The 25,565-nt window shown below is 40.3% G+C and overlaps 2 protein-coding genes across 2 annotated transcripts in view; one reads left to right on the top strand and one right to left on the bottom strand.

Annotated features, from left to right (window-relative positions):
• Positions 1–25,565, bottom strand: part of TG (thyroglobulin) — a 148,704-nt gene that overhangs the window by 36,634 nt on the left and 86,505 nt on the right. The gene's annotated exons all lie outside the window — the stretch shown is intronic.
• SLA (Src like adaptor) lies at positions 1,915–24,708 on the top strand. Its single transcript, XM_059475239.1, has 8 exons — positions 1,915–2,128; positions 7,342–7,435; positions 13,267–13,366; positions 16,619–16,705; positions 18,048–18,151; positions 19,717–19,848; positions 21,764–21,896; positions 22,807–24,708. The coding sequence occupies exons 2-8, from the start codon at positions 7,375–7,377 to the stop codon at positions 23,024–23,026; spliced, it is 837 nt and encodes a 278-aa protein (XP_059331222.1). The 5' UTR covers positions 1,915–2,128; positions 7,342–7,374; the 3' UTR covers positions 23,027–24,708.

Below are 25,565 nucleotides of genomic sequence, written 5' to 3'. Positions count from 1 at the left end.
AACAGCTCAGGGAGTCTATGTCACAGCTAAGAAGACATTTGGCAGACACCTGGCAAACACCAGCACAGGGGGTGTAACAGGGAATGGTCAGGTCAGTCCAGCAATGGAAGGGAGGACTGAGAAAGAAACATCTTTCCCTCCATAATTGTCTACAAGACTGTACTTTCCATATAAAAATGGGAGGAAGGCAAGGATTCTCTCTCTTATATCAAAAATAACATTTTGAAGAAGGAAAATTTCTTTCCTTTGCAAACCCCTCTTTGCTGACATCAGAGGCAGCCCTGCAAGGACAATGCTCCTCTCACAAGTGACTCACAGAGTGCCTGTGTCAGGTTAGTGACTTGAATAACAGGATATGAATATTTCTAAGATGACATACAAAGTCCTACTTAATTTATACAAGTACTTTCTTCCATTTAGATGTGAACACTAATTATCAATTATCCTATTTGACACAAGGTATTAGCTAAATGCACAAAAAGAGTAAATCAGCTCTCATCCTTGCACAGCAGCAGCCAGCCACCAGCAACAGGCAGAAATGACAGGCAAATGGGGAACTCTATCTACCACCCTTCACTGCAAACTCATCTGTTCCTCTACAAGCACGATACAAACAGCGTCTGAGATTTACTGTGTTTCCAGCAGATCATGTTCTATCAAGCAAATCCAACTTCTTCTTAAGTGTGACCAACTCTCCTGCTAAGTCTGAGACCTGTCCCATTCCCAAGTGCATCTTAGAATGGTAACTTTATTTCTTATAAAGGCACAAAGACTGTCAGAGGCAGCCTGAGACTTAGGGTAGTAAGAAGAATTGGGAAAGGGCTCTGCCTATTCCCACCTGCAGACATCCCCTAATCCATGATATTTTAGTAATTCTAGACACACTGTTCATAAATTTAGTGAATGCCATTAATGGACATGCATGTCCCATCCTTGTGATTTGAAGAAAGCAAGATGGTCCTAAACAATAAAATATAACTGGCATGGGTAACCATGGAGCTGTACTTTAGACTGATTATCTTATCAAGCTCCCTTGTGCTTTCCTGACCCTTTAAACTGAAGACTGCTATTACAGCCCATCAAAGAGAAAGAATATTCTCCTGAAATTACCAATTTTTTTGCACAGCTTTGGGGATTTGATCAGTGTTTCCTGGTTTCAATAACAGTTACACAACAGCTTCCACATAAGCACCTACTTGGAGCTGCTCTGGGGCAAAGTGGGAAATCTGCTAGGGCTTGCTGGGTTATTTTGTTTCCTTTAGGTTTGTCGATATGTTAGGGAGGTTTTTAGATCCCATCTTGGTTATAAGAGCAAAGGGCAAACCTTAATAAATCCTTTTGACTTCTATATTCATACCCACAGTACAACACTCTTCAGTGCATTTAGTCAGGTTATTCAACAGGCCAGTATCTTGGTTCCTCCATCTCAGACACTGAGATGAGGAAGGTCCTGAAGCTTCTGCACTTTTTACAGCTAATGTGAAAATGGGCTTCATATACTGGTTTTCAATCCACATTTCTTCATTGCTGCTGTTAAGCTTCAATTATTTGCAGACAGAGGTATTTGGTGTACAGAGTGAAGCATAAAGCAAAGGCTGCATTCCTATTCAGACTCAATAAGAGAGAAAAAAATGTTTTGTGCCTCTTCCTGCCTGTCAGAAAAAAAAATAGTAACACTGCATAAAAGAAAACAGTTGGGAAATGAGCATTACTGGATAAATAAATTCAGAAGAAGAAGAAAAGAAAATAAACCCTTTTTGTGTAAGTAATGCAAACTGGGCTTTTTCCCTCATTTTTTATATCTGCTGAAACCAGCCCTGATGCAATACATTGAAAACCTCCCTGTTTTTCTCAGCCCATAGATAAAATGTGCCTTCAGTAGTGACTTGCAACAGGAACCTCATCTGTTGCAAACACTTTGAGCCTTCCTTATTTCTCAGAGAGGAAGTATGTGGCCTGTTTGGCAAATGCTGCTCTACATGACAGCGTGAACTTCACAACACTCTCATTCGACCGGCTGCTCCTCCACTTGATCAGCTAAACCTTGCTGGCAGCCTGAGAGCAGTGCTATGACTACGGCTTTTCTCAGGAATACTGCAACCTGGAATGCCATGCCCAGCATTTAAAGGTAATCACTGCTGTGATATCTTTTACATTAGCTGCGTACGAGACCAAATGTTTCCATTTTATTTATATACAAGGGTGTTCTATTTCCTTAACAATGACAGGATTCAGACCGGGGATTTCAAGTACCACCAAAGGCAGAAATAGAAGAGCCTGCCTTGATCCTTTTCATAAGGAGTGGTACTAAAGATAGACAGGACAAGGAGTATTTCTACTGAAACCTAAAAGTAAGACAGATGCTCAAAACCTTATGCTAAAGCAAACTGCATTTCACTGTAACCAAAATATGAGCCCACAGATTAGTGGGCTTTTTATTCAAAGTGTTAGAAGTGTGGATAGTGTGGTATTTCTGTATTGTTTCATGTTTGCATGTGTCTCTGAATTACTTTGATGAGAGTATTTTGTTATTCTTTCTAAGTGCAAAGCTACAACTGCCTCAAAGCTGGAAGGATGTTCATTTTAATTAATGATAAATTAAGGGAAATTCACCAAAAAACATATACAGTTTCTGAAATCTAAGTTGCTTTGCTTTTTCTTTCCACACATGAAAAATAACAGGATGCCAGTGCTTTAATTTTCAAGCTAAATGAGATTCAGACATTACCTGTGAACTTTATTGAGAATTAAATTTTAAGACCTTAGAATATAGATGTGAATATCAGGAAAGAAAAATAAAATATGGTATAGCATCTCAGGAATGATAAATGTTCTAATTTTACTAGTCTACGGTATTCCTTGTAGGAAGGCTTTATTCATGTGCTTATCTATCTTGCCTTTTTATTCCTCTTATTACTTCCATTTCTTTATATTAACTAATTCTCAATCATATTAAATATACCTTTTTCAAAGTTCTCACCGAGGAGCAGAATTTCTCATGTTCCATGCTATTTAACTGCTGCAGAAGCACGTTTTCTCAGAGAACAAATTCTGCAAGAGGAAGTTATTGCTACATGTGCTGCACACAGGAACGGAAGGGGAAAATTGTACCACAGGTTTTGGGGTCACACGATGTAGGTCAGTGGGATTCCAGTCTTGACAAGTGAAGAATTCATATCTGCTGAGAGTTCTGATAAATAGGGCACAGAGCAGGTCTGGGACTGCAGATATTTCTGCACGTTCCTTTTGCCAGCAAAGGTCCCTAAGCCCAAACAGCTGTGTGTGCCATCAGCCCTGTGACCACCCTTCCCTGACATGATGTGCACAAGTGGAAAGGGGAGAGGAGGAAGGGCCAGTGCTTGGAACACTGCAAATGTGATCTTAACAGTTAAAACCAAATTTTCATGCAAGCCCAAGGAGGTGGCTGCTGAGGGCTGCAGGTAGATTTTGGTTCCCAGCATCCCAGCGGGCTTGGGGTAGATAAGACACAGTGAGTTCAGAGGCTATCATTTCTCTTTAGTTCTTCCTTCATCACCCCCAGTGAATTATTTCCTTTGGATATGGTCTAATTATCTACTCCTGTGAAGGAAGGATGGCACTTCTACTTGTACCCCAAACTCTGTCATCAAGTTTAGATATAAGGAACAAAGTTTTTACAATGAGGGAGGTGAAACACAGGTTGTTAGATGCCCCATTGTTGTAAACATTTAAAGCCAGGTTGTATAGGGCTCTGAGCAACCTGATCTAGTTGCAAATGTCCATGGAGGGAGGGCTGGACTAGGTGGCCTTTAAATCTCCCTTTCAACCCAAATTCTTCTATGATTAAATAAGGTCAAGTGAGATGCAGTGGCTGTAGCAAATTTGCTATTTCAGAAGATTATAATCTATAAAACTGTTACTGTTCTTCTATCTATTTCAATGAAAAGAATTGGTTCATGACATTTTTAAAGCTTCCAGTAAGTCTAGTTTTGCAGAGTGTCTCAAAATTTCAGAAAACCACAAAAGAATTTATCATGCAGTGATGGAATGGATTTGTATTGTGCAGACAATAACTCAATACAAGCACAAGCTACTTAAGCCACCAAGTTATATCACTCCCTTGAGAGCAAAGCACACCATTGTTTTAGAAATATGACCAATTTGTACATTCTTACTCCAGAAACTGTGATACTACTTTGTACATTCTTACTCTAGTGACATGCCATTGCTAGCCATCAAGTAGAAACACTTTTTGCCTCCCTATTTCAAACAAAACTTCCATGTCCCATTTTCAACATCTGAACATTGAGTCATACCTCAGAACATTCACTCCACCACCTTTGACTGGACTATGGGAACCTTTACTCTGTCCATACACACAATGACAAATAGCATTAGTAGTAAAATCTAGTCTGATGTCTCATTTTCCTTTTAGTCACTTTGGCTAAGTGAATTAACAGCAAGAGTCAGAGCTTTTAATTTTTTTATTTTCACTGAGCACTCCGGCTCTGAAACTGGAGAGCATCTGAACTCTCTGTCCCTTTCAGGACTTTATGCTACCATGGTAGTGACAGTAAGAGAGCACGGAAAATGCAATGAGAAACGGAAAAGCGACACGTGAATGATGGCAAAGGCCGAGACGTCACTGCTCCTCACTGCACTGAAAGCACTCTATAACCTTTGCATTTTCCACAAGCCAGAATATTCCTCATCTAAGGCAGCAGCAGAGAGCTGCACATTGTGCTCTGATGATCAGAGGTCCTTTGAGAACAATGCCTGGTATGGCAGAAGGGAACCAGGCTGTGCTCTGCAAAAACACAAATTAGGAACTTCCCTGTTGTCCAGTATTGAATTCCTCTGTGGTTTAATTGCAAACAATGTATAAGCAACCCTGCAGAAACACTTCAGGTATTTCTAAAGCAGCATTTAGAGTTTAGATCCTTAAACACCATTCTAGAAAAATGTAATTGCCTTGGTGAAATGTGCCATGCTTTTAGAAAGATTGATAGCCTGAAGTAAAATTTTCAGAAGCCTTTCCACCATGCACAAATACTACATATCACTTTCCAAAGAAATTCAGCATGCCTCAAATTAGGAGGAGGAAAAAGGCCACTGGTCACAAGCCTGACACTTGTAGGATGACTTGCTCTCCCAGCCCTCAAATAACAAAACCCAGCATTAAACGGTATTAAGAGGTAGGACTTTTTTTTTTCCCCATACACTTTTGGGACACAAGCAATTCTCATCTAAATATCAATTGCATGTGTCAAAATGATAGATGGACATCAGATGTTTATGCTGTTATTCTTGCCACCTACCTGGAATTGTCAACATTTTCGATAACTGCAGCTTAGATTCTATACACTGAGCAAGATTTGAGCCCCTCTTTTAAATTACTGCAAAAATGCCTCTACCAGAGCACAGAGCTCAGCAGAGTTTATCAGCCCAGGTATCTAACTCACTCTCTTGGCTGACATTTTCAGCCCTGTTGAGTTCTCTATTGTTGTGCCCAGGAAATTTTTCTGGCTGATTTGAAGATGAGCCATGAACAGCTATAATATCTGTAGCCAAAATACTGGCTGCCCTACTCCTATGGGTTTACCTCTTGTTCTTTATGGGATACAAGTAAGAAAAATGTTCAACAACTTAAAATTGGGTCTTGCAGAAAAATACCCGTAATTAGATCAGAAAATTATGATCTTGAAAGCAGACATTGCCTGCCAAAGTGAATTCTGGTTTCAGGTTTAGAAATTAGGGTGCATTTGGATGAAGAAAGATTTTTTTTGTTTTGCTTTCTATAAAGAGACCTATTTTTAAAATGTGAATATGCAAGTAATTTATTTAAATTTAAGGGCGCTGTTTTATTCAGCTTCTAGACTTCTCCTATCAGGCAATACATTTTTGTTCTTGTGAAAGTAGGTTTCAGATGCTTGTCAGAAAGACACTGGCACAGCTGCACCCTCCAGATGTGCCACAAGCCAGTTCTGAGTGCATAAAGTGAAGGGGTAATGTTCCATTTGGCCAATGAAATAGAGAATTCTAGCAAAGAGCCTTTGGGAACAGCACTAAGAAGCTTGGAAAGCAGATGAGGTGGAGTCAAACTGTGCACTACCATCTGTTCTAGCACTGAGCTCCTTGCATTTGGTAAGGGATGAATTTTCTTTCCTTTGAATGGCACTTTATTTTGTAGGATAAAATTCTGTCTTCCTAAACTGTCTGTAAGATGTTAAAAATTTACTGTATTAATCAACATACTGAAATTCTGCCAATCTTATTCTGAAAGACAATTAGCAATAAAGTCTTGCTGATGTCCGTGGTTCTACTTCTCAGGTTGGACATCTCTCCACCTGACTGACCCTCATCAGGCTCTAGCATGTGTAAGTGAAGAGCAGCACACCAAATTCAGTAATCATCTTTGAAATATTCAAGCTAGAAAAGGCCACAAGATGTAAAATACTAATACAATGCTGCTAGAGCTCCTGTTATCATTTTCACAGGGCAATGGACGGAAATACATTCTTAAAAAATAATTACCCATCAGCTGGTGGTATTTTTTCTTTAATGAACAGTTTTTAAATAGATATAGCTTTTAGTCTTCTGCCTCTGAAAATATACCATAGCATGATACACCTTCCACATTCAAAATATTTATCTCTCTGTACTCTGTCAGAGAGAATTAGGATGGCTGCAGCAAAAGAGAGAGAACTGCTCTTCTCACACTATTTAGTACCACAATTGTCTGATACTGTTTCTTGTATATCCACCAAAACTTTTTAATACAGGTATCTGAAGAATTTTCACTGGCTGGCTTTATGCAGGAGGACAGATTTGAAATCAAGCATTTTTTTAGGCAAGGTGTTACTTTTAAAAAAATTGCCCACATTTGCTGAGGACACAATTGCATCCGAAAAAAGCCCAAACGTACCAAACTGTGTTCCTTGTGCTCAGTAGTAAACCAGAAAAATATACACACAGTGCTGAAAACCAGGGACATCATTCTAATTAGATCCTTTGTAGCCTCAGTACCCTAAATGCTGAAAAAATATTTTGTATATGAAATGCCCATATGGGCATAGCTCTGCTGCTACTTCCTATTGTGCTGAGGTACTGGTAATGGAAACTTTTACTACATCATGTTCTTCTGAGCAACTTCCCTAGCTGCGGTTTTCTGCTATTCCCCTGATAAAAACACCAAAGTGGTGAGAGTTTAGCAAGTATGTAAAACTCTTGCATGAATTTGACACCAGAGTTCTCAAAAGCAAAACTGTATGAAATTGGAGACGCCCAAACGAGGTCATTTCTCATCTGCTGGCACAGCAGGTGTTATTGTGATGTTAAATTTCAATGTCTGCTTTGATTTAGTTCCGAAGAACTCTGACGGAATTAGTGAGCACAATGGGAAACACTGTGAAAGCTCCAAGAGCATCTGAGGAAACAAACACGCTGAGCCAAACGGGTAAGAGCTCATTTCACTCATTTCACTCATTTCATTTCTTCAGGAGAAAGAGCCGCTCGCGGTACGCGACAGACTCAGCCATGTGTCGCTCCTCAGCCGCCTGACAGGAGCAGGCGAGTGCAGGGCTGCTGTGGCAGAAGGAGGGCATCCACCAGACACTGCTTATATTTAGCTACGTTTTAGCTCATTTTCCAAGAAGCACTTTAATTAAAAACCCCAAATGTTAAACGTATTATTTGCTGGTGCTCCTTGAAAGACGTTCCTTCCAAATCAGAAAGCACTGAAACACCACTTCAGAAACCAGGCATGCTGTTTGTTCTGACATAATTGCATGTGATATTTTATACAAATTTATCCTTGAAATTTGGGGTTCCTTCATTTAAGGTTAAAAGTTTTAATGATGTATTGCATTGAACCTTATGTCCATCCACTGTCAGATAATTGCATTAGAAGTAGCACACAGCCAGCCTGTCACCAGATTTATCCATAAAGGCTAGAGAGGAATACAAGTTTCACAGGGCCATCTGCCAAAGAAGAATAACACATCTGCCCTCTGTATCCACATGTGAATAAATCAGGTTGCAAATCCCTCCCTGCCACCTCTGTAGGCTGCTAGAGGTCATGCACTGGAGGGGGAAAGGAAGAGGGATTTGGTGATCAGCTACTACAAACTGTGAGTGAGTGGGTGGAGAGCCAGTAGTGCCTCAGCACTCCTGGTGCACTAATACAGGCAGCTGGCACTAGAGCTGCAAGAAATCACTCCACAAAGCTGAAGAGGAGAAAGCAGTTTTGGTTTTTTCCTTTGTGTTTGGGGTGGGCTTTTTAAGTAGGTTTATTTGTTTGTTTGTGTTTTGTTGTGATTTTGGGTTTTTTCCATCAAAGATTTTCCGATTGGGCTGCTCATTATTATAGGGATAGGGAATCAGCCTGGTTTAATTTTTGCTGCAAGGAAACCCAGCCCTGATCTTAGTATGGTTAGGAAAGTGCCTTATGCTGATATTCCCAACAACTGTTGACACAAATACCACATATGAACACCAAAATAGAGACATGCATTCACTCAAAGCAGTACCTTGGTGATGAGCAGGCCATAGCTGTGACCAAGTGTGTCCTGGCCCTGCATGTGCTAAAAGTCAGGATTTAGCAGGGCTAAAAACAACTGCAACCCTTTCTGTGATGGAAATATAACATATCCCTAAAACACACCTCTGCAAACATTGATAGCACAGTAGTTACAATGGGGAAATATCTATTTAGGAATTCAGGACTCAGTCTACTTGAACTTTCCTTCACACCCAGCACATCTAGAAAGGGGTGTTGTTAGTCCTACCTGACCACCTGCGACCACTGGGGAAAGAACAAATCTCCTGTAGATACAGTGGCACCTGCCAAGGCTGGAGGGATGTTTCAGACACTCTCACAGCTAAAATCGCACCAGACACCCATGTTTAATCATCCAATGGCAGGGGGGTGTCACAAAAAAGATCAGTGATGGAACACCTCTCCTATGAGAAAATTTTGAGAGAGTTGGGGTTATTCAGCCTGGAGAAGAGAAGGGTCCAGGAGATCTTGTTGCACTTCTCAACATTTAAAGAGGGCTTATAAGAAAGATGGGGATGCACTTTCCAGTAGGGCCTCCTTTGATACAACAAAGGATAAAGGTTTTAAGCTAAGATAGGATAAATTTAGACTAGAGATAAGAAAAAAAAATTCTTATAATAGGGGTGGTGCAATACTAGACCAGGTTGCCCACAACAGTTGTAGATGCCCCATCTCTAGGAACTTTCAAGGTCAGGATGGTTGGAGCTCTGAGCAACTTGATCCAGTTGAAGATGTCCCCACTCATTTCAGAGGGTTGGGCTAGATGACCTTTAAAGGTCCCTTCCAATTCAAACTACTCCATGACTCTAGGATTTATCAGCCTGAGTAGCTCTTTGGATCCATCCATCTCTTAGTCTGGATCAAACCAGTATCTTTCATAATGGTTTAGATGTTGCTAATGAAAGTTGGGAATACAAACATCAGTACTGTCATCCAAATCCAATGAAAAAATGAACCTGGTACCAAAGTGCATGTTGGGGTTCACCCAGTGGGTTTGTATCTGTTTGCCTTCCTGAGCAGATCAAACTCCAAATCATATCACAAACCAAAGATTTCCACCAGGCCAGGAACAGACTTCATTTAGCTGAGGTGAAGGATCCAATCCATGGACTTTCAATAGTTGAAATAGTTATTAGGAGAAGTAGGTTTTTCACTGGCTCATTTCAGGGAGACTGAATAAAATGAAGGACTGAAACAGAAGGGAAAGAATGGAAGAGTTTCCAAGAAAAAGGGGGAAGAAAATAGATAACTGCAGTTGGCAGACTTGGTCTGCAGTGTTCACCAGACCCCTATGAGCCCCCTGTGTTCTGAAAGCAAACCTTGTGCTTTCCTCAGCACTAGTGGGCCAGTCTTGGCCCTGAGAAAGGGAACAGTGTATAAACTGCATTTCCCAAGCAGGATTTGGAACCCAAAGATAACTGCATCCCAAATGCTCACATACTGACAGGCATTCCTGACACAACCCAGATGACAGAGTGAGCAGAGCAGCATGGGTTCATCAAGGGTTGTGAGCCTCTCTCTGTCCTTCTTTGGGACCCTGAATCAAGGGTTAATCCTTTTGGGCTGCACCTGCACAAATCTCAGTTCCCAAGCTGGCTGGTTTAGATCTAGCTTGGGTACCAAAGTGTGACTCTGCAGCCACACCTTGTGGTGCTGCACAGTTTCCCAGATGAGTATCCTTCTTCTCCCTCTCTGGTGCACCCCCTGCCATAAATCATAATATTTCTGCTGGCCAGTAAAGCTGGATGATGCATGGAGCTGAACTCCAAAGAGTTCATTCCCACTCCAGACATGGACCACGTCAGTGCCCAGCCCAGCAGATTTTTGAGGGCAATGACCTGGATCTGGATGCTCTGCCTATGCTCTAATAATGCTTCATTATCCATTCCCAATGAATAATTTGAAGGATACAATATTCAGTCTCACACTTTGCAAGACATGTGGGTGTGAAGACAACTAAAATTAGCATGTATTTCACATTCATTTCCTATTCCTAAAAAAACCACCCAGAATTAACACCTGATGCAGTGGAAACGATTGTGCTTCGATCTTTCCACTATAACTTTTGGGTTGTTCCATTGCAGATGTAACCTCCACTTGCCCTGTGGAGGAGAGTTTGTGTTAGATAAACTCAGGCAAATCTTTTTTCTTTTACATCTTGAAAGTGTGGGGAGCTCATCAGATGAAATCTATTAGATCACTGTGAAATTTAGGAGTGGAGAAAGCGTGTAATTTGTTTTGTTCCTGTTTCCAGGCTTTTGTGTTTGTAAGGAGCTGGCATGGGTTCTGTGAAATGTTGTACAGCGTGGTGGAGCATTTTGCATGACCAAAAAACCCAGTGAGGTTTGACTTTAATACCAATCAAAACGAAGAAAAGAAGGAGGGGCTCACTCCTTTTCTTTCACTTTAATATAATTGTATGTAGTTCAAGAGGTAACATTTGCATGGATGTGGAAAATAACACTCTGATATATTCCTTCCTATTCAGAACTAAAAATTACATGCAAAATTGAAACAAAAATTAATATAAATATGAAAGTGTAAGCAAAGTGAGACAGGTCTTGCTAGAGTAGACAAAAAGTCACCTTCCCCACAGTGCATAATGAAATGCAAATGACAGTGCACAAGGAAGGGGAGCAGAAAAGCACTTGTTTTCCACTCTTTCACCATGGAAGCAGAATATTTTTAAATAAACAGTATAATTTTTTTAAAAAAGCAATGCTAAAGGCATTAAGCTAAAAATAACTATATTCAATGTAGCATTACATGATGTTTTATAACCTATAACGAGAAATTAGGTGATGGAACTTTATCCTCATTTTGCTATTATGCTCATTTGCTATTTTTAAAATGTATCTTCTGGTCCATAATTCTTCTAGTAGTCCTGGGTAAAGATTTTGTTCCATCAAAAAAGACTCAGTGCCAATGCTTAGGTGTTATTAGCCTCAGGTACTAAGTAGCTTCAGAGACAGGAAGGTGCCACTGGATTTTCTGTGCAGAACAAGGCAGCCATCAAAGGCTTAGCACAGAATTTCCTCAATAGGGTTGAACTAAGTGTATAATAAGTCATATTAGACTTATCACAGTGGTTGACTGTACTGGACTGGTCCTACTTAATTCAGTGACACTAATCAACTAAGAAATTCATGGCAATTTCAATATTACATGCTCTCAAAATAATCATAGAATGGTTTAGGTTGGAAGGGATCTTAAAGATCACCTAATACCACTCTCACTGCCATGAGCAGGGATGCCATCCACTAGATCAAGTTGCTCAGACCCCATCCAACCTGGCCTTGAACACTTCCAGGGATGGGGCATCCATAACTTCTCTGGATAACCTGCTGTGTTTCTTTCCTTCATGTTTCTTTCATGAAGGAAAGAAACACAACAGATTACCCAGAGAAGCCTTTTGTCATTATCTCTGTGAGTTGTTTCTAAGGCCCTGAGACACATAGCTAAAAACACAGAGCATTCATTCAGGTATTGCACCTAGCTTTCCCTCAAAAGCTGTCTTCCTTAAAGAGAACTTTGCAAAAAATCTATATTAAATGAGAAAAAAACTAACAGGATACAGAAGTGTTTCTATCTCTCTATCTAATTTTTTTCTGTCCTACCCTGAATTCACATCCATATTCGCACATGTTGGGCTGCACAGAGTGAGAAGAATGAAGATCAAACAACCTCTGCAAATGAAGTGCTAGATGGTACTCCTAAGAACCAGGGTGCTGATGCTGGTGGAGGCAGAGGGAAGCTCTGTCTCCCTGTGAGATCATGGAGGGTACTGAGATGTGGAGGGGGGGAACTGTTTCCAAGAGAAATGCAGGCAGTGTATGGCACAATCCCCCTTGCCAGGACTAGTGACAAAGAGCTCAAAACACCAAGCATGACACATTTCTGAACCTCCCAGCTGCCAGCATTTACTGGGCACCACAGATTCCAGCAGGATGAGGAACATTTCACATTTGATGATCCCAGTCTTGTGTATAGTGCTCTACCCCTCAGAAACCCAGAACACTCAGCATATCCTACACAGGGTGCAAGTCCCAGATTCATCCCAGCTGATGTAAAAGGTCTTCTCATCTCTTGGCTGACCTCAGCTCTGCAAATTGCCATTTTACAATGGTTTCAACTTAAACATCTCTGTGCCTGTTTTCTGTCACTGAAGCTCTTGCACATCTCCATGCAATGCTGAGAAAAAAGTGTGCTGGCAGATCATTAAGCTCCTTTAAAAAGTTATGGAAATGGGCAATAATGGCTACACTTTCATTGACCCTGATCTAAACTACCATTGAAAACTATCAGTGGTGTAAAATTATGAAACAATTCAACATGCATCTTCCTTGTCTTAAATTTAACGATACAAAACTGTAGCTGGAGGCAATTAGAGACAGTGGCATTAATCAAACAGGGTTACTTCCTAATACTCTAAATAATTACTAATTTTTTAGTTTCAAGCTGAATATGTCCTTTAAATATGGTAATTGCTAGAAAAAGTGGTCTAAATTTAGTTGCTTACAATTAACCACATGACTTTTCATTTCTAGTATCTTCAAAGTCCTCTTATAAATCTATAGGTTCTTCTTTAGCTCCTTGTTTATTAATTGACATTCAGAGACTTTTTCCCCATTTGACCTACTACTTAAAATCTATAACACTTAAAGAAAAATCCATTTATGTCTCAGAGTACTACCTTTGTTTTAAGTGACCTTTTATTTCTTCTTTCACAGGTCAGGAGAGTGACTTCCTTGCTGTTCTCTATGACTATCCTTCAGCAGACATAAGCCAACCTATATTTCATGTAGGGGAAAAGCTACGTGTGCTATCAGAGTAAGTTGATCAATTTATTTCTAAATTAGGTTTTATTACAACTGAAGCAAAGCTCTGTTTTATGCACCTGGCCCAAACTGGATGCAATTCAGCAAAATGAACTGAGTTCAGAATTTTCAGGGAAGGATATTTAGCCATAGTGTAAATTTCCATGTAGTTTAAGAATTTGGGATTACATATTTTTTATACATTTATCTTAGGTTTCTCAAGCTGGATTCAGACTCTATTCTAAAATAAAACTCAGAACAATTTTCTTTGAAAAGCAATTGTAAGAAAGTATTCCCCAAATGTAATGGAAAACAGAGTAAGAGCCAAAATAGTTTGAATCACATAGAAAATGAAAATCCCTGAATTTATTTATGTCAAGTGTGTCTGTAATTTTCTCTCTCACCCTTTTTAACCTAACAACTCCATTATTATTATGTCTTAGAATTTCATCCCTATTTGAGGCAAATGTAAAAAAAAAAAGTTTTAAAAAGGGGAGGGGGTGTTTTTATGTTTTTTAATCAATTCTGCATTTTCTTAGTGAGGGAAAAATGACAGATTTCTCAGTCAGTTCCACTCAAAAAATTTAGGAGCCCCAGAAGTACACAGGCTTTGGAGAACTAGTTCAGACTGACCTTAACCTTAGTGTAGTATTGCCAGACACAAGAATGAGCACGTGTACAAAAAACAGAAGAAAGCAGCCCTGATGTTCCCCTAGGCACAGCTTGTAGCAGCACACAGTGACCTCCTGGAAGTTACTCAGCCCCACAGCCACTACTTGCACTGCTCAAAATGAAATGAAAGGTTTCGTTTTTGCAGCTGGTCCAGCAGATGGATTCAACGGGAGACCAGACAATTGATAGCAGAGGAATCCTTGGAGGACTTCTAAAATAATTTTAAAAACTCTCAACCAGATAGTGAAATGGCTGGAGGAGAGAAATAAGAGAAGCATCACGGATGGCTGATGAATTCTCAGACTCTTCTCCAGGCCACCATGACCTGCAGTGGCCTTCGTCAGCCACAAGACACAGGCTTAGAGGGCCTTTGGTCTGACCCAGAATGGCTGCACTTATGTTCTGCTAACACAGTGCTTTCTCTTCCTCCACCCAAGACTCAGACAATACCACCAGATAAATTTTCTGCTGATGGAGAGCTCCTCTAAACCAGGGGGATTCTCTCTGCCTGTTTCTAGCAATGTAAACCTTGCTGCAGTTTGCAGAACATACATGACATGGTACAACAACTGCTTTAGCTTGGAAATTCCAGCTCAAAGCCTCACTCTCAGGTTTCATCAGCTACAGGCCCTCACACACCACAGGGCTGCCTATGCCCACATCAATGGGAATTATATGTGTGGCATATTATATGTACACATGTGCTGCAAAGTAAAATCTACGGCAGGAACAACTTCTAAAAGAGTAGGCTTTGGCAGCAGAAGGTTTTGATATGTATGTCTGTTGTGGAGTGAGCAAGGGCTTCTCCTGATGGATAAATTACATCCAGAGCAAGCCTTAATGGGAACTTTCCTCTTAGTTTGAATCGTGAACTTGTTCACAGATAACAAGACAGTCCAAAGCTCTATGCAAACCACAGTGTCCTGATGAAGGACCTGCTCTCCCCTGCTGGGGCACATGCTGATGTCAGCCTCTTCCTCTTGCCTGAAGCTTCTTCCTGCTCATAAACTGTAATTCTTTTTCCAAGATCATTCAAAGAACTAAAAGACAGTATAAAAGGAGCTTTGACCAGAGCACAAGTGGTGACGAGTCACCACAGAGGAGTCAGCACAAGCAGCAGCTTTTCAGTTGCTTTTATAACAGCAGCTTTTCAGCCTTCTACCAAAGTAATGATGTGTAGTGGCAATCAGCCCCAGCAATCCTGCCAGGAACAGGACATATGGCACCTCCATAGGAAATGCAATTCCTCACAGATATTTGTGACTGCTCTGGGTTGGTAGATTTATGTAAGCACCACTGGCACAGATTCTCACTCTCCACACTGGTCAGGCACCTTTCATTACCAGATGAACTGCATTTGGCTGGCAATAATCAAACCAAATGTCCTCCAAGACTGACCTCAATATACATAATGTCTGTAGCTCCTGCAGCAGGAGAGATGACCTGCTTTGGAATTTTAAATCATCATAGGGATTTTTCAGGGTTAGTAATATTAAAGTTTGGGAGGAGAGAGATGGCAAATCTCTCGGTTTTGGGTTTGGTTTTTTTTTCATATTGCAATTCTTAGTTCTGTCTAGGAGAATTCTGGGGAAAAAGGACTAAAATTCTTATAGATAAATTCATTTCATCTGGAAACCCAAACCCAAAACTCCCCCTTTTTCCCTCAGCACAGACATTCTAGACCATGGTCCCAGAAGCTATAACTCATGACATTTAACCTAAGTGATTTCAACTCAGCTGTTGTGACACACACTGAGAGTCAGATCTGCAGTGTAGACATTATTTTGGGAGCATTTATATGAACATCCACAAAACCAGCATTTAAACAAGACACAGTTCCTTGGATTCAAACTCCTAAAGTGAAGGTGCAAAGAACTCAAGAGTCATCAGGGTCCTTGCACTAAAGAATTCTTGTACCAAGAATTTTCACAGGGATCCTTTGCAGCATCCCTGTGAAAATTCTTGGTACCCTTTGTTTCTGAAGGGATTCAAGAGTAAAAGCCAGAATTCAGTATCACAGCAATAACTTAAGACATAGTGGGGGAAATGGATATGCCTGCAGCTTCAGCTACAAGGTCTATTTGATTGGAGTCTGCTCTGCAGCTCATGGAAGACAACGAAAAGAGCAAACCACAAAGCAGGTTCAGTTGGACTCAGAGCCTGTTCCCAAGCTGACAGGCTCCATTTCCCAGATCCTCTATCCTGGTGTTACAGGGCTGTTCAGACACAACACTCCCAGCTGTAAACTGAATATCTTGGACACCAGTACAAGTCTAGCTGTGGGAAGGCAGAGCACAGCATGGTTTAACCACGGAGTATTTATCCTTGTTCTTTCAACTGCAGAAAAATATTTTATTACTTACGTAATTTAAATGGAACAAAGTAGCTTATTTCTGCATCCACATTTAATTCTCAAGAAGGTTTAGAAATGGAACTACTCTAAATGAAACCAAAGAGGGTTCCTTTCTGAATACACAGTTTCAAAAGCACACACAGAAGGTTGCAGGCTAATTTATGTAACTGCACTAACTTCCACATGATGAGAAGCTCTGAAAATATATCTGAAAATATCCCTTCTCTTGCTTTCACACAGTGAAGGAGGCTGGTGGAGAGTCCATTCCCTTACAACAGGTCGAGAAAATTATATCCCAGGAAAATATGTAGCAAAGGTTTATCATGGGTAAGTAAATGCATTTCTATAGCCCTTCATCACCACATTTTTACATATCCTCCTCTGATCACTCTGAGTCATAGTCCAAATAGTGCCAATAGTGACTTGGCAGACAGAAATTTTATTTATTGAGAATCTAAAAGACATCTTTTGAAAACTGAGAACTTAAATCCACTTATAAATTTAGACTAAGTGAAAAGGAAAATCCTTTTTTTAAATGCTGGAAAGAGCCAAAGACACCTCAAATCACATATAAGATATTTAATATGCATCTGTTGCATGGACTGATCTTTAACTTAAAGACATTAATGAAGAGAGCCTATTTAGAATGGATTTTTAATATTTACATAGAGTAAAATTTTAGCTAGGTTTGCTCATGGAAAACAGGCCAAAAAGAACAAATAGAAATGCTAATAAGTCATTCAAGAATGTAAACTTTCTCACTGGATGAGCTAAGGAAATTTCAGACATTTCTTGTTGCCATAGTCACCACTCAGGGGGGAAAAAAAAACCAACAAAAAAAAAAAAAAAAAAAAAAAAAAAAAAACCAAAAAAACCCATTAAAGCACAGACTTAAAAGCTTTCTGACAAGTGTTTTAATACCTGTTTAATTTTAAGGATATGAACTGTTAATGTCATTGTAAACTATGCAAGGGCTTCAATTTTAACATGCTTTTACATCCTCCTGAAACAGTGATGCTTTCCCAAAGGCAGGGCACAGATGTGGGGCAATGGAAGCCAACAGCTTTAAAATATAATTCCATTCTATTCCATAAGTCTAGAAGAGCTGAGCAAGCCCAAGTGCATGGTGAGACACTGGCTGTGGCAAAACACAGAACTGGACGAAGTTATGGTGGAAATTTGTAGGACTAATTCCACATTCCCTTATCCACAAAGCCCATTAAGTTAAATGGTTGGACTGTTCCCTAGAAGAAGCAAAATAATTGTAACTTATTTGGGGTTTATTTATGATACAATTTGGGTTTAACAAAAGTGGTTTAAATGAAAAAGAGAGATTTAACTAATGCCACAGATGTCATCAATACACCACATGAATCTGTACCCAGAAATACAGATCAAAGCAGCTCCAAAAGTTTTGTTTTCCCTAATAAGTCCAAATCTTATTACTCTTCTCTTAACCTCACAAAGGTTAATGGAACTCAAAACCAGCAAAAGTTTCTCCATAAACTGGGGAAATAGGGCTGAATATAGATGAGAGAATATCTATAGAAAGCCACAGTGTTATTTTTGCAGTCACTTTTCCTGGCTAATGCAGCACTTTCACAGCCACATGCTGCTCACTGTTCCACTGGTGTCCAAATTTCAGAATTTGTTTTTTCCTGCTTCACAGCTGGTTATTTGAAGGGCTGGGAAGAGAAAAAGCGGAGGAACTTCTACAGCTGCCCAACACCAAGGTCGGCTCCTTCATGATCAGAGAGAGTGAAACTAGGAAAGGTGAGACAATACAGATATTTTACCTCTTGATCTCAGGCATTAACTCTTTTACAGCTCTTTAATTCACTCCCTGTCCTGCTTCATATGGATCAGACCAAAACCAGAAAAGGCATGTAATGGGAAGGTGAAGGCACCCAGTGCAGTGTGCCAGCCTTTACCAGTCACCTACTGGAAACGGGGTTATTGATGGACATGGAAAGTTCCACAGGAATCAGCACAAACAAGACTCAGTTGTTTAAACACAATTATTTACTTTGGTTGCATGCAAACCTGATGAGACAGTGGGACTTTCAATGAAGGAAAAGTCACAATTTTGCCTTTGTCCACAAAGGATTGATTCAAGAAGGTGTAAAATGCACACCAAGTACTAGGGGGTGGTGGATAAGTGTTTACTATATAAAAAAGGGAGGTCTTTTATTTATTTTTAAAAATGACTGGTCTTCAATTTTATTTTTTTTTTCTTTTTACATGGAAATTATACTGTACCAACTTTATACTTTTATTTTCTTCAATGGGGACATAGAAACAGAATCATAGAATTCCTGACTTGGAAGGGACCTACAGGGATCACTGAGTCCAGCCCCTGGCCCTGCACAGGATCACTCCAAGAATCCCACCATGTGCCTGAGAGCATTGTCCAAGCCCTTCTTGCACTCTGTCAGGCTTGGTGCTGTGACCACTGCCCTGGGGAGACAGTTCCAGGGCCCAAAAACCCTTTGGGAGAAAAACCTTTTCCTGCTATTCAACCTAAACCTCCCCTGACACAACTTCAGACCATTCCCTTGGTCCTGCCACTGGTCACTAAAGACAAGAGATCAGGGTCTGCCCCTCTGCTGCCCCTGCTGAGAATGTTGAACACAATTAGCAATAAGGGCTCCCCTCAGTCTGCTCTTCTTCAGGCTGAACAAATCTCCCATGTGCAACATGCTGTATTTCTTTTCTGAAGCACCAGAACACATTCTAATATCATGATACTACACATAAAAGGGAATAACACATCATCTCTTCTGACCTCTTGCATACCACAGGCCAATTACCTTCTTAATATCTATACTAAATTCAAAGAAATTTAGGATTGGCATTTAGTCCTTTTCAATAAATGCTGCAGAACAGTTCTAAACAAAGAAACAGAAAAACCCAAGTGGTCATCTCCTGCCATGACTGCATTACCAGGTCTCAGCTACTGCATTACTCTAAGCTGTACATAGAAGAGTACCAGCCTGGGAGTCTGATCTCCCTATTCAGTGGAGGGCAAACAACTCTGTAAAGGCCTATTTTCTTTGTGCCCTTTCAAAAGATCCCATGCCAGCAATAATAAAGGAAAAGCACACCAGAAATTTGGTTGAATTTAATTTGGTTGAAATTAAATTCAACCAAAATCTCAAGTCATGTTATATTTATGTATATCTATAAAATATAATAAGAAATACAAGATGGCCACTTGCGTTTTTTCAGCTATTTCTGAGGTGGTTTGAGTAATGGCACCACACCTTACAGATACTCTATTCTGCTACAGACACCCAAGCAGCCCTACTTTGGTGTAATTAGTTCTTCTCTCTCTCCAGGGTTATACTCCTTGTCAGTGAGGCACAGGCAGGTGAAACATTACAGGATCTTCCGCCTCCCCAATAACTGGTATTACATCTCTCCACGACAAACCTTCCAGTGCCTTGAAGACCTTGTCAATCACTACTCAGGTAAAAATGAGTGTAGAAAAAACAAATTTTCCACTGGCAACTGTAAAACTATCTATCAAAGGTCCAGAACAAGAAGTTTTGCTTATGTCCAAGACTTGCAAATATTGCCACAAAACAAGCAATGGAAAAAGTTTTGGTTTGTACATTTTACTTCATTTTTCATCCTAAATTAAAATATGCTGCCCATAACAGTATAACTGAAATCAATACAAGAATTCAGCTAAATAAGGCCAGATGGGCTCTGTCTGCATTGGTGTTTTGTAGGATATTGTATAGCCATGTCAATAACACTGTTTGAGCCAAACACCAGGGTCTAGGGGTTCCCTAAAGAACTTCCAATTGCAGTTTGGAGGTCAGCACAGGTCAGGGATGCCCAGACCCTCTATGAGCACTGCTAAAGCCAAAGTGTGAATATACAAAAATGTTCAGCTGTACAGAAGCCATGTACCTGTAGATCTGACTTCCAGAGACAGATTGCAACTCCTGGCTGACTCTGTTTGCCAACATGAAGATGTCTGCCATTCATTTATTTGCCATTTAGGCAGGCAGATAACTTCAGGGCATGCAACACCAGGTTTCTATTCACATTTCCCCAAAGAACCACTACAGCACACAACCTTATCTGCAGTAGAAAATTTTCAGAAACGTTGTGAGCTTCTTCCCTATCACTTTAGCAGAAGTGCATGGCAGGAATTTATCAGCAGAGCTTATATCAAGAGGCTCAAGCTGTTAGCTCAATTGCAGAGTCAGTGCCACTGTTACTAACGTCAGTCCAGTGGATGACACTTTTTCAATGACAGTTTTCCAGATTTATGGGAATTTACCCATATCAGAAAGGTGTCAGAAAGGTACCTTGACAAGCAACACAGTTAAGTGGCTGCAGTTACTATGCATCATAATGAGAGTATTCTAAAATGAGGAAGGAAATTGCAAAGAACAAATTGCCTAAAAGTTACAAGAGAACAATAGATTCTGTGCTTTAGCAAGCAATGGATACTCTGTAATTTTAAAAGTGTGAAGATTCCATTCCTAACTGTTTCACAGGTAAAAGAAAAAGTATGATGGCCAAAGACAAAACTAAGGAGATTAGTGATCCATATTTAAAACAAGCAAATGAAACTTTCAAGTCCAATGACATAAAGAGAGTAAGAATTTGGACAGTAGATACATGTGTATTTACATGTTAGCTAGTTGACACCTTTCACTATCTAGAAAGAAGGAAACAAGCCTAAAATCTGGGCTGGGGCAGAACCCAAAACTTGTAACAACAAACATTTTCACTTGGGTTATAGGTGTAAGAGGAGCATAGTTAGATTTAGGTCTCCTCCTTCCCTCACCATAAGAAGATACAAAATCTCACTCTGAAATAAGACTCAGAGTTGTAGAATACCAGCATTTAGGCATCATGTTCTCTATTTGGGCAGAAGAGTATCTGTGATGTTCCTAACAGAGCAAGAAGGTAGAGCACAGAAACATTGATTAAGGTAATATGGGAACCCCAATTCTTTCCACAGTCATGTTCCACAGAAGAGTAGGTGTGCACACAATCCAATCTGACCTTTTTTACGCTCATTTTGCATGGCTGAGACAATAGGAAGCAAAGCAGAACTCAACGAAGGCTCAGAAAAAGTGGGTTTAATTTTCTATTGTCACAAGATTCTTTGTAGTCTTTGAGCAAGTCACATTGCCTTTCTGAGTCTCAGTTCCTCACTTGTACTGTATAAAATATGCCCAATGAAAAATTAAAATGCAAAGGTATGAGGAAAGGAAAAATTAAGCCTGTGTTAATGTCTCCTTGCTGAGAACACAACTTTTGACTGCTGCTGCTGAGTCGAAAACTGTTTATTTGAGCATGCAACAGGGAAAGAAAACAGTAAGCAAAGATTAACTGTCTGTGTGTTCATTTTCTGTTCAGAAGTTGCTGATGGTCTCTGCTGTGTCCTTACAACACCCTGTCTCACCCAGTGCACTAACAACAACACCGAGATGAATCCAGTTCCTCCTGTGGTGATGAGGAATAAAAATTTCAACTGGAGAAACATTCACAGGTACCACATACAGCACAGGCTGCCAGAAACAACAGGGCTGCTCCCAGCCATGTGTATACTTGTGCTTGCAACACAGAACACATAGCTATTTATTTCCTTCTAAAGGAAATTAAAAAAGCAGTTTTAAAGTTTGAACAATCTGACATCAAGCTAACCCATGAAAACTGAATGCCCAGCTCTCTAACTGATAATCTAGGTTTTAACTTTGAAAGAAGTATTGTTAGCATTCAATCATTTTTCCTATCCAGCTATCCATGTGTTCAGTCCCTTTGGGACTCCTGAGTCCTTTCACCACGGGGGAGGAGTGAGAGCTGGGTCACAAAGCCCAGTGACATCCACCACTGCTGATCCACCCCTCTGATGTGCAGGGCAGAAGTGGCTCCCCTCTCTTCCCACACCCAGGGAACAGCACTGGTGTAATGAACACATCATCCAAGAATAAACTTTTCCTGTTGTGTCTCTCTCGACACACAGCCCAATTCATGAGATTTCTAATATCACAACTGCCCCAAGAGAAAATAGGTCAGGTTTCAGAAGCTGGGGAAACAGCCACCCTCAGAAACAAAAGCACCTTTTACTTTTGAAGGGTAAATTTCCCTTCACTACTCTTCTTCACAAAACATTCATGTGCTTTTGAAGGTAAGAAAATTTTGTGCAGTATTGAGGTCATTTTTCTTACAGATTAAGAGAATATAGATGATACTTCGTTTTCAAGTGCCAAAAATATTTATATATTATTGTTGTACTTTTTTTTGAGAAATGCTAAGCAACAGAAATGCTCGGTGATTTATGAGGCAGAAATGTTTTTATACAACAAAAATAACATTATTAGGTTTAACAACTGTTAATATTATCCCAAGAGGCTCAGTCCAAGTAGCTGAAATGGTAACAAAATTCTGTTCTTTTAAAGGCTGGAGGTGACTGAAGATACCAAGAGCACCCTGGCAGCAATAGATGACTCTTGCCTCAGCTATGGCCTGAGGGAAAGCATCGCTTCCTACCTCTCCCTAACTGAGGATGACAACGCTTCTTTTGCAAGTGCCAGAAAGAAGAAATCCCAATCTCTTATATACACAGGGAACAAACATAAGAGTGCCCTTCCCTTGCCACCTAGATACTATGATAACTAAATACAAGACAAGCAGGAAAGAGCCACAGACTGACGAGTTAGGACAGAAACCAGAGCATCCTGTGGTCCTGCCATCCTTCAACAGCTGGGAGATACAATCTGCTAAGCTGGTGACCAAACACCAGCAGTGCTTCTGCATTTCCTCTTCTGAAGACCTTCTCAAGGTGCTATCCCAGCCATGGCATATGCTAGGAATGTCCCCAGTGCACCAGAACTGGTTCACAAGCAGGATGAACTGAGATAGACTCAAAATCAAAAGCCAAGTGGTGCAGGTGACTCTTCAGCATTGTACAGAGGTGACTGCAGAGGGAAGAACTAACTGCAGCTCAAGAACTTAAATTAAATCTGACTCTGGTGTTCTCCACAAGGCTGAAAACCTGCTTTGTAGAACCTATGTACACTGAAAAAAGGAGCATTTTTCTTCTCAAGATAGACTTATCCATTGTCATTGAGAATGGATCAGAGAGACATCAATAACCCCAAGAAAGTATCTAGCATCTGGCATCCAAGAAACACCTGATTATAGTGACTCCATACTTATCTTTTAGGAGAGAAAATTAAAATCACTGACTTTACAAGAAGCATTCAACTCACTTGCTGGCAATGGCCTGCAGTTTCATAGAATAGTCACAAAATTAAGAACAGGCTTAATGCACTGAGAAAAGTAGTTCCTACTCACACCTGAGATGGGAATTCAGGCATATCCAAACAGGCAATTCAGCTGCTCATAGTAAAGCAGACAAACAGAGAACAAAGGGGGGTTTAATTGAAAAGTAAGATGTGATGATGTTGTGCCTAACTGCAAAGGTTGGCTTGCAAAGGTGTGACCTTTTATGTGTACAGGGAGATATTTTAACTTTGACTTCTGAAGTCAGCCACATATTTATGTATAATATTTATATTAATAGCAGCTTTAAAAATAATTAAACTAAGGAACAAATTGGTAACAGTGGATGTGAGAGATTTTTTCTCATTTCTTGTCTGACAAGAGTTATGTCAAAGAGAAATTACACTTCCCATCAAATCACTTAAGGATTAGAGGGTTTTCTAAATTTTTTTTTTTTTTTTTTACTGGTATGCACACTTTTCTAAGTCATCAATCAGTACATAGCATTTTCACAGAATTCACAGAATGACTGGGTTGGAAGAGACCTTCAAGAGCATCAAGTCCAACCCATGCCCCAACAGCTCAACTAAACCATGGCACTGAGTGCCACATCCAGGGATGGTGACTCCACCACCTCCCTGGGCAGGCCATTCCAGTACTTTCCTTTGAACCTGCTTGTGATTGCTTTCTAAACCAAGCAATCACTCTTGTTTGAGTGTGTAAAATGTGGCAGCCTAGGCTGTCAAGCTGAGATAGTTTCAATCCAATCATTTGCACTAGCAAGGACGGTTCAGACATCAAAATATTTCACATGTTTAAACATATTTCAGGACTTAAAGGATGAATATAATTTGGCTGGTCAACACTGAACTCCAAATAACAAAACACACTCAAGAACCCTAGGCATTTGTACAATCTAATTACTGTTACTGATAATCAATACATTATGGTGACAGCATTTTATCCATGAAATGTATATGGGGGGAATTTCAGATTTCTAAGTCATTACTTGTATTTATTCATTAAAATAATATTCAGTAGTTACTTTGTGCTCCTTTTAGAAAATGGGAAACCTGGTGTGCAACTAGTACAATCAGTCAGCCTTGCAATGCCAGTACCAGAAGGTATCTTGGATGGAAGGTGACAAAAGAATCCCATAGGCCACACAATTGGCAGCGCTCAGACTCTGTGAGAAGGGGATAAAACATTCTGACATTGACAGGTTCAACAATCATGGACCAGTTCAGTGTGGAAAGGACCCTCAGATATCCTCTGCTCCACCAGGGCCACCTTGAGCCATTTGCCCAGGACCATGTCCAGGTGGCTTTGGAATACCTCCAGAGATGGAGACTCCTCAACCTCCCTGGGTGACCTATGCAGACACTCTGTCATCCCCACAGTAATGACATGATAAAGTTACAAAAACTAATTAAATGTGCCTTAGGAATGGCTGGATTTCACAGATGGTTATGGGGAAATTCTGTGAGGTCTGGCCATTTTTACAGTTAATTGAAAGACTGTATTGGGGACCTTTTTGGAAACACAAGCTTGCAAGGGATAACAGCCCACAGGTGATTTTATACAGATCTGACATTACCTATGAAATGGTATCATACGAAAAAGTAACCAAGAGAGGTGGTTGGTTTGTCTGAGAGGGAATGAGACTGGTAACAGGAGAGAAGAAGGAGACGGGAAAAGAGGGAAGAAAGGGGATCTAAAGAGCAGCTAATTACCAGGATCAGGGATATTTAGGGTCCATGTCGGAGAGCCCTGCACCTGACTGCAGTAGAAGAGCAATAAACCTTCTCTCTGCACCATTGTCTGATCTGCTTCCATGGCCAGGAGGGACCTGGTGTGTTCCCTTGCACTGGGCGGAAGAAGGTTGGAAGCTGCCCTTGGCACCCACCAGAAATGCCTGGAGAGGACACCCAGC

This window comes from Ammospiza nelsoni, chromosome 1, assembly GCF_027579445.1.
Source record: "Ammospiza nelsoni isolate bAmmNel1 chromosome 1, bAmmNel1.pri, whole genome shotgun sequence".
NCBI lineage: Eukaryota > Metazoa > Chordata > Aves > Passeriformes > Passerellidae > Ammospiza > Ammospiza nelsoni.
Note: the sequence above shows the minus strand (reverse complement) of the source record. Positions and strands in the feature narration are given on the sequence as shown.

Excerpts from the sequence above, each read along its gene's own strand:
- SLA (XM_059475239.1), top strand. The coding sequence starts at position 7,375 with ATGGGAAACACTGTGAAAGCTCCAAGAGCATCTGAGGAAACAAACACG. Across the intron at positions 18,152-19,716 it reads AGAGAGTGAAACTAGGAAAG|GGTTATACTCCTTGTCAGTG; the intron begins GTGAGACAATAC and ends CTCTCTCTCCAG. Across the intron at positions 19,849-21,763 it reads CCTTGTCAATCACTACTCAG|AAGTTGCTGATGGTCTCTGC; the intron begins GTAAAAATGAGT and ends TTTTCTGTTCAG.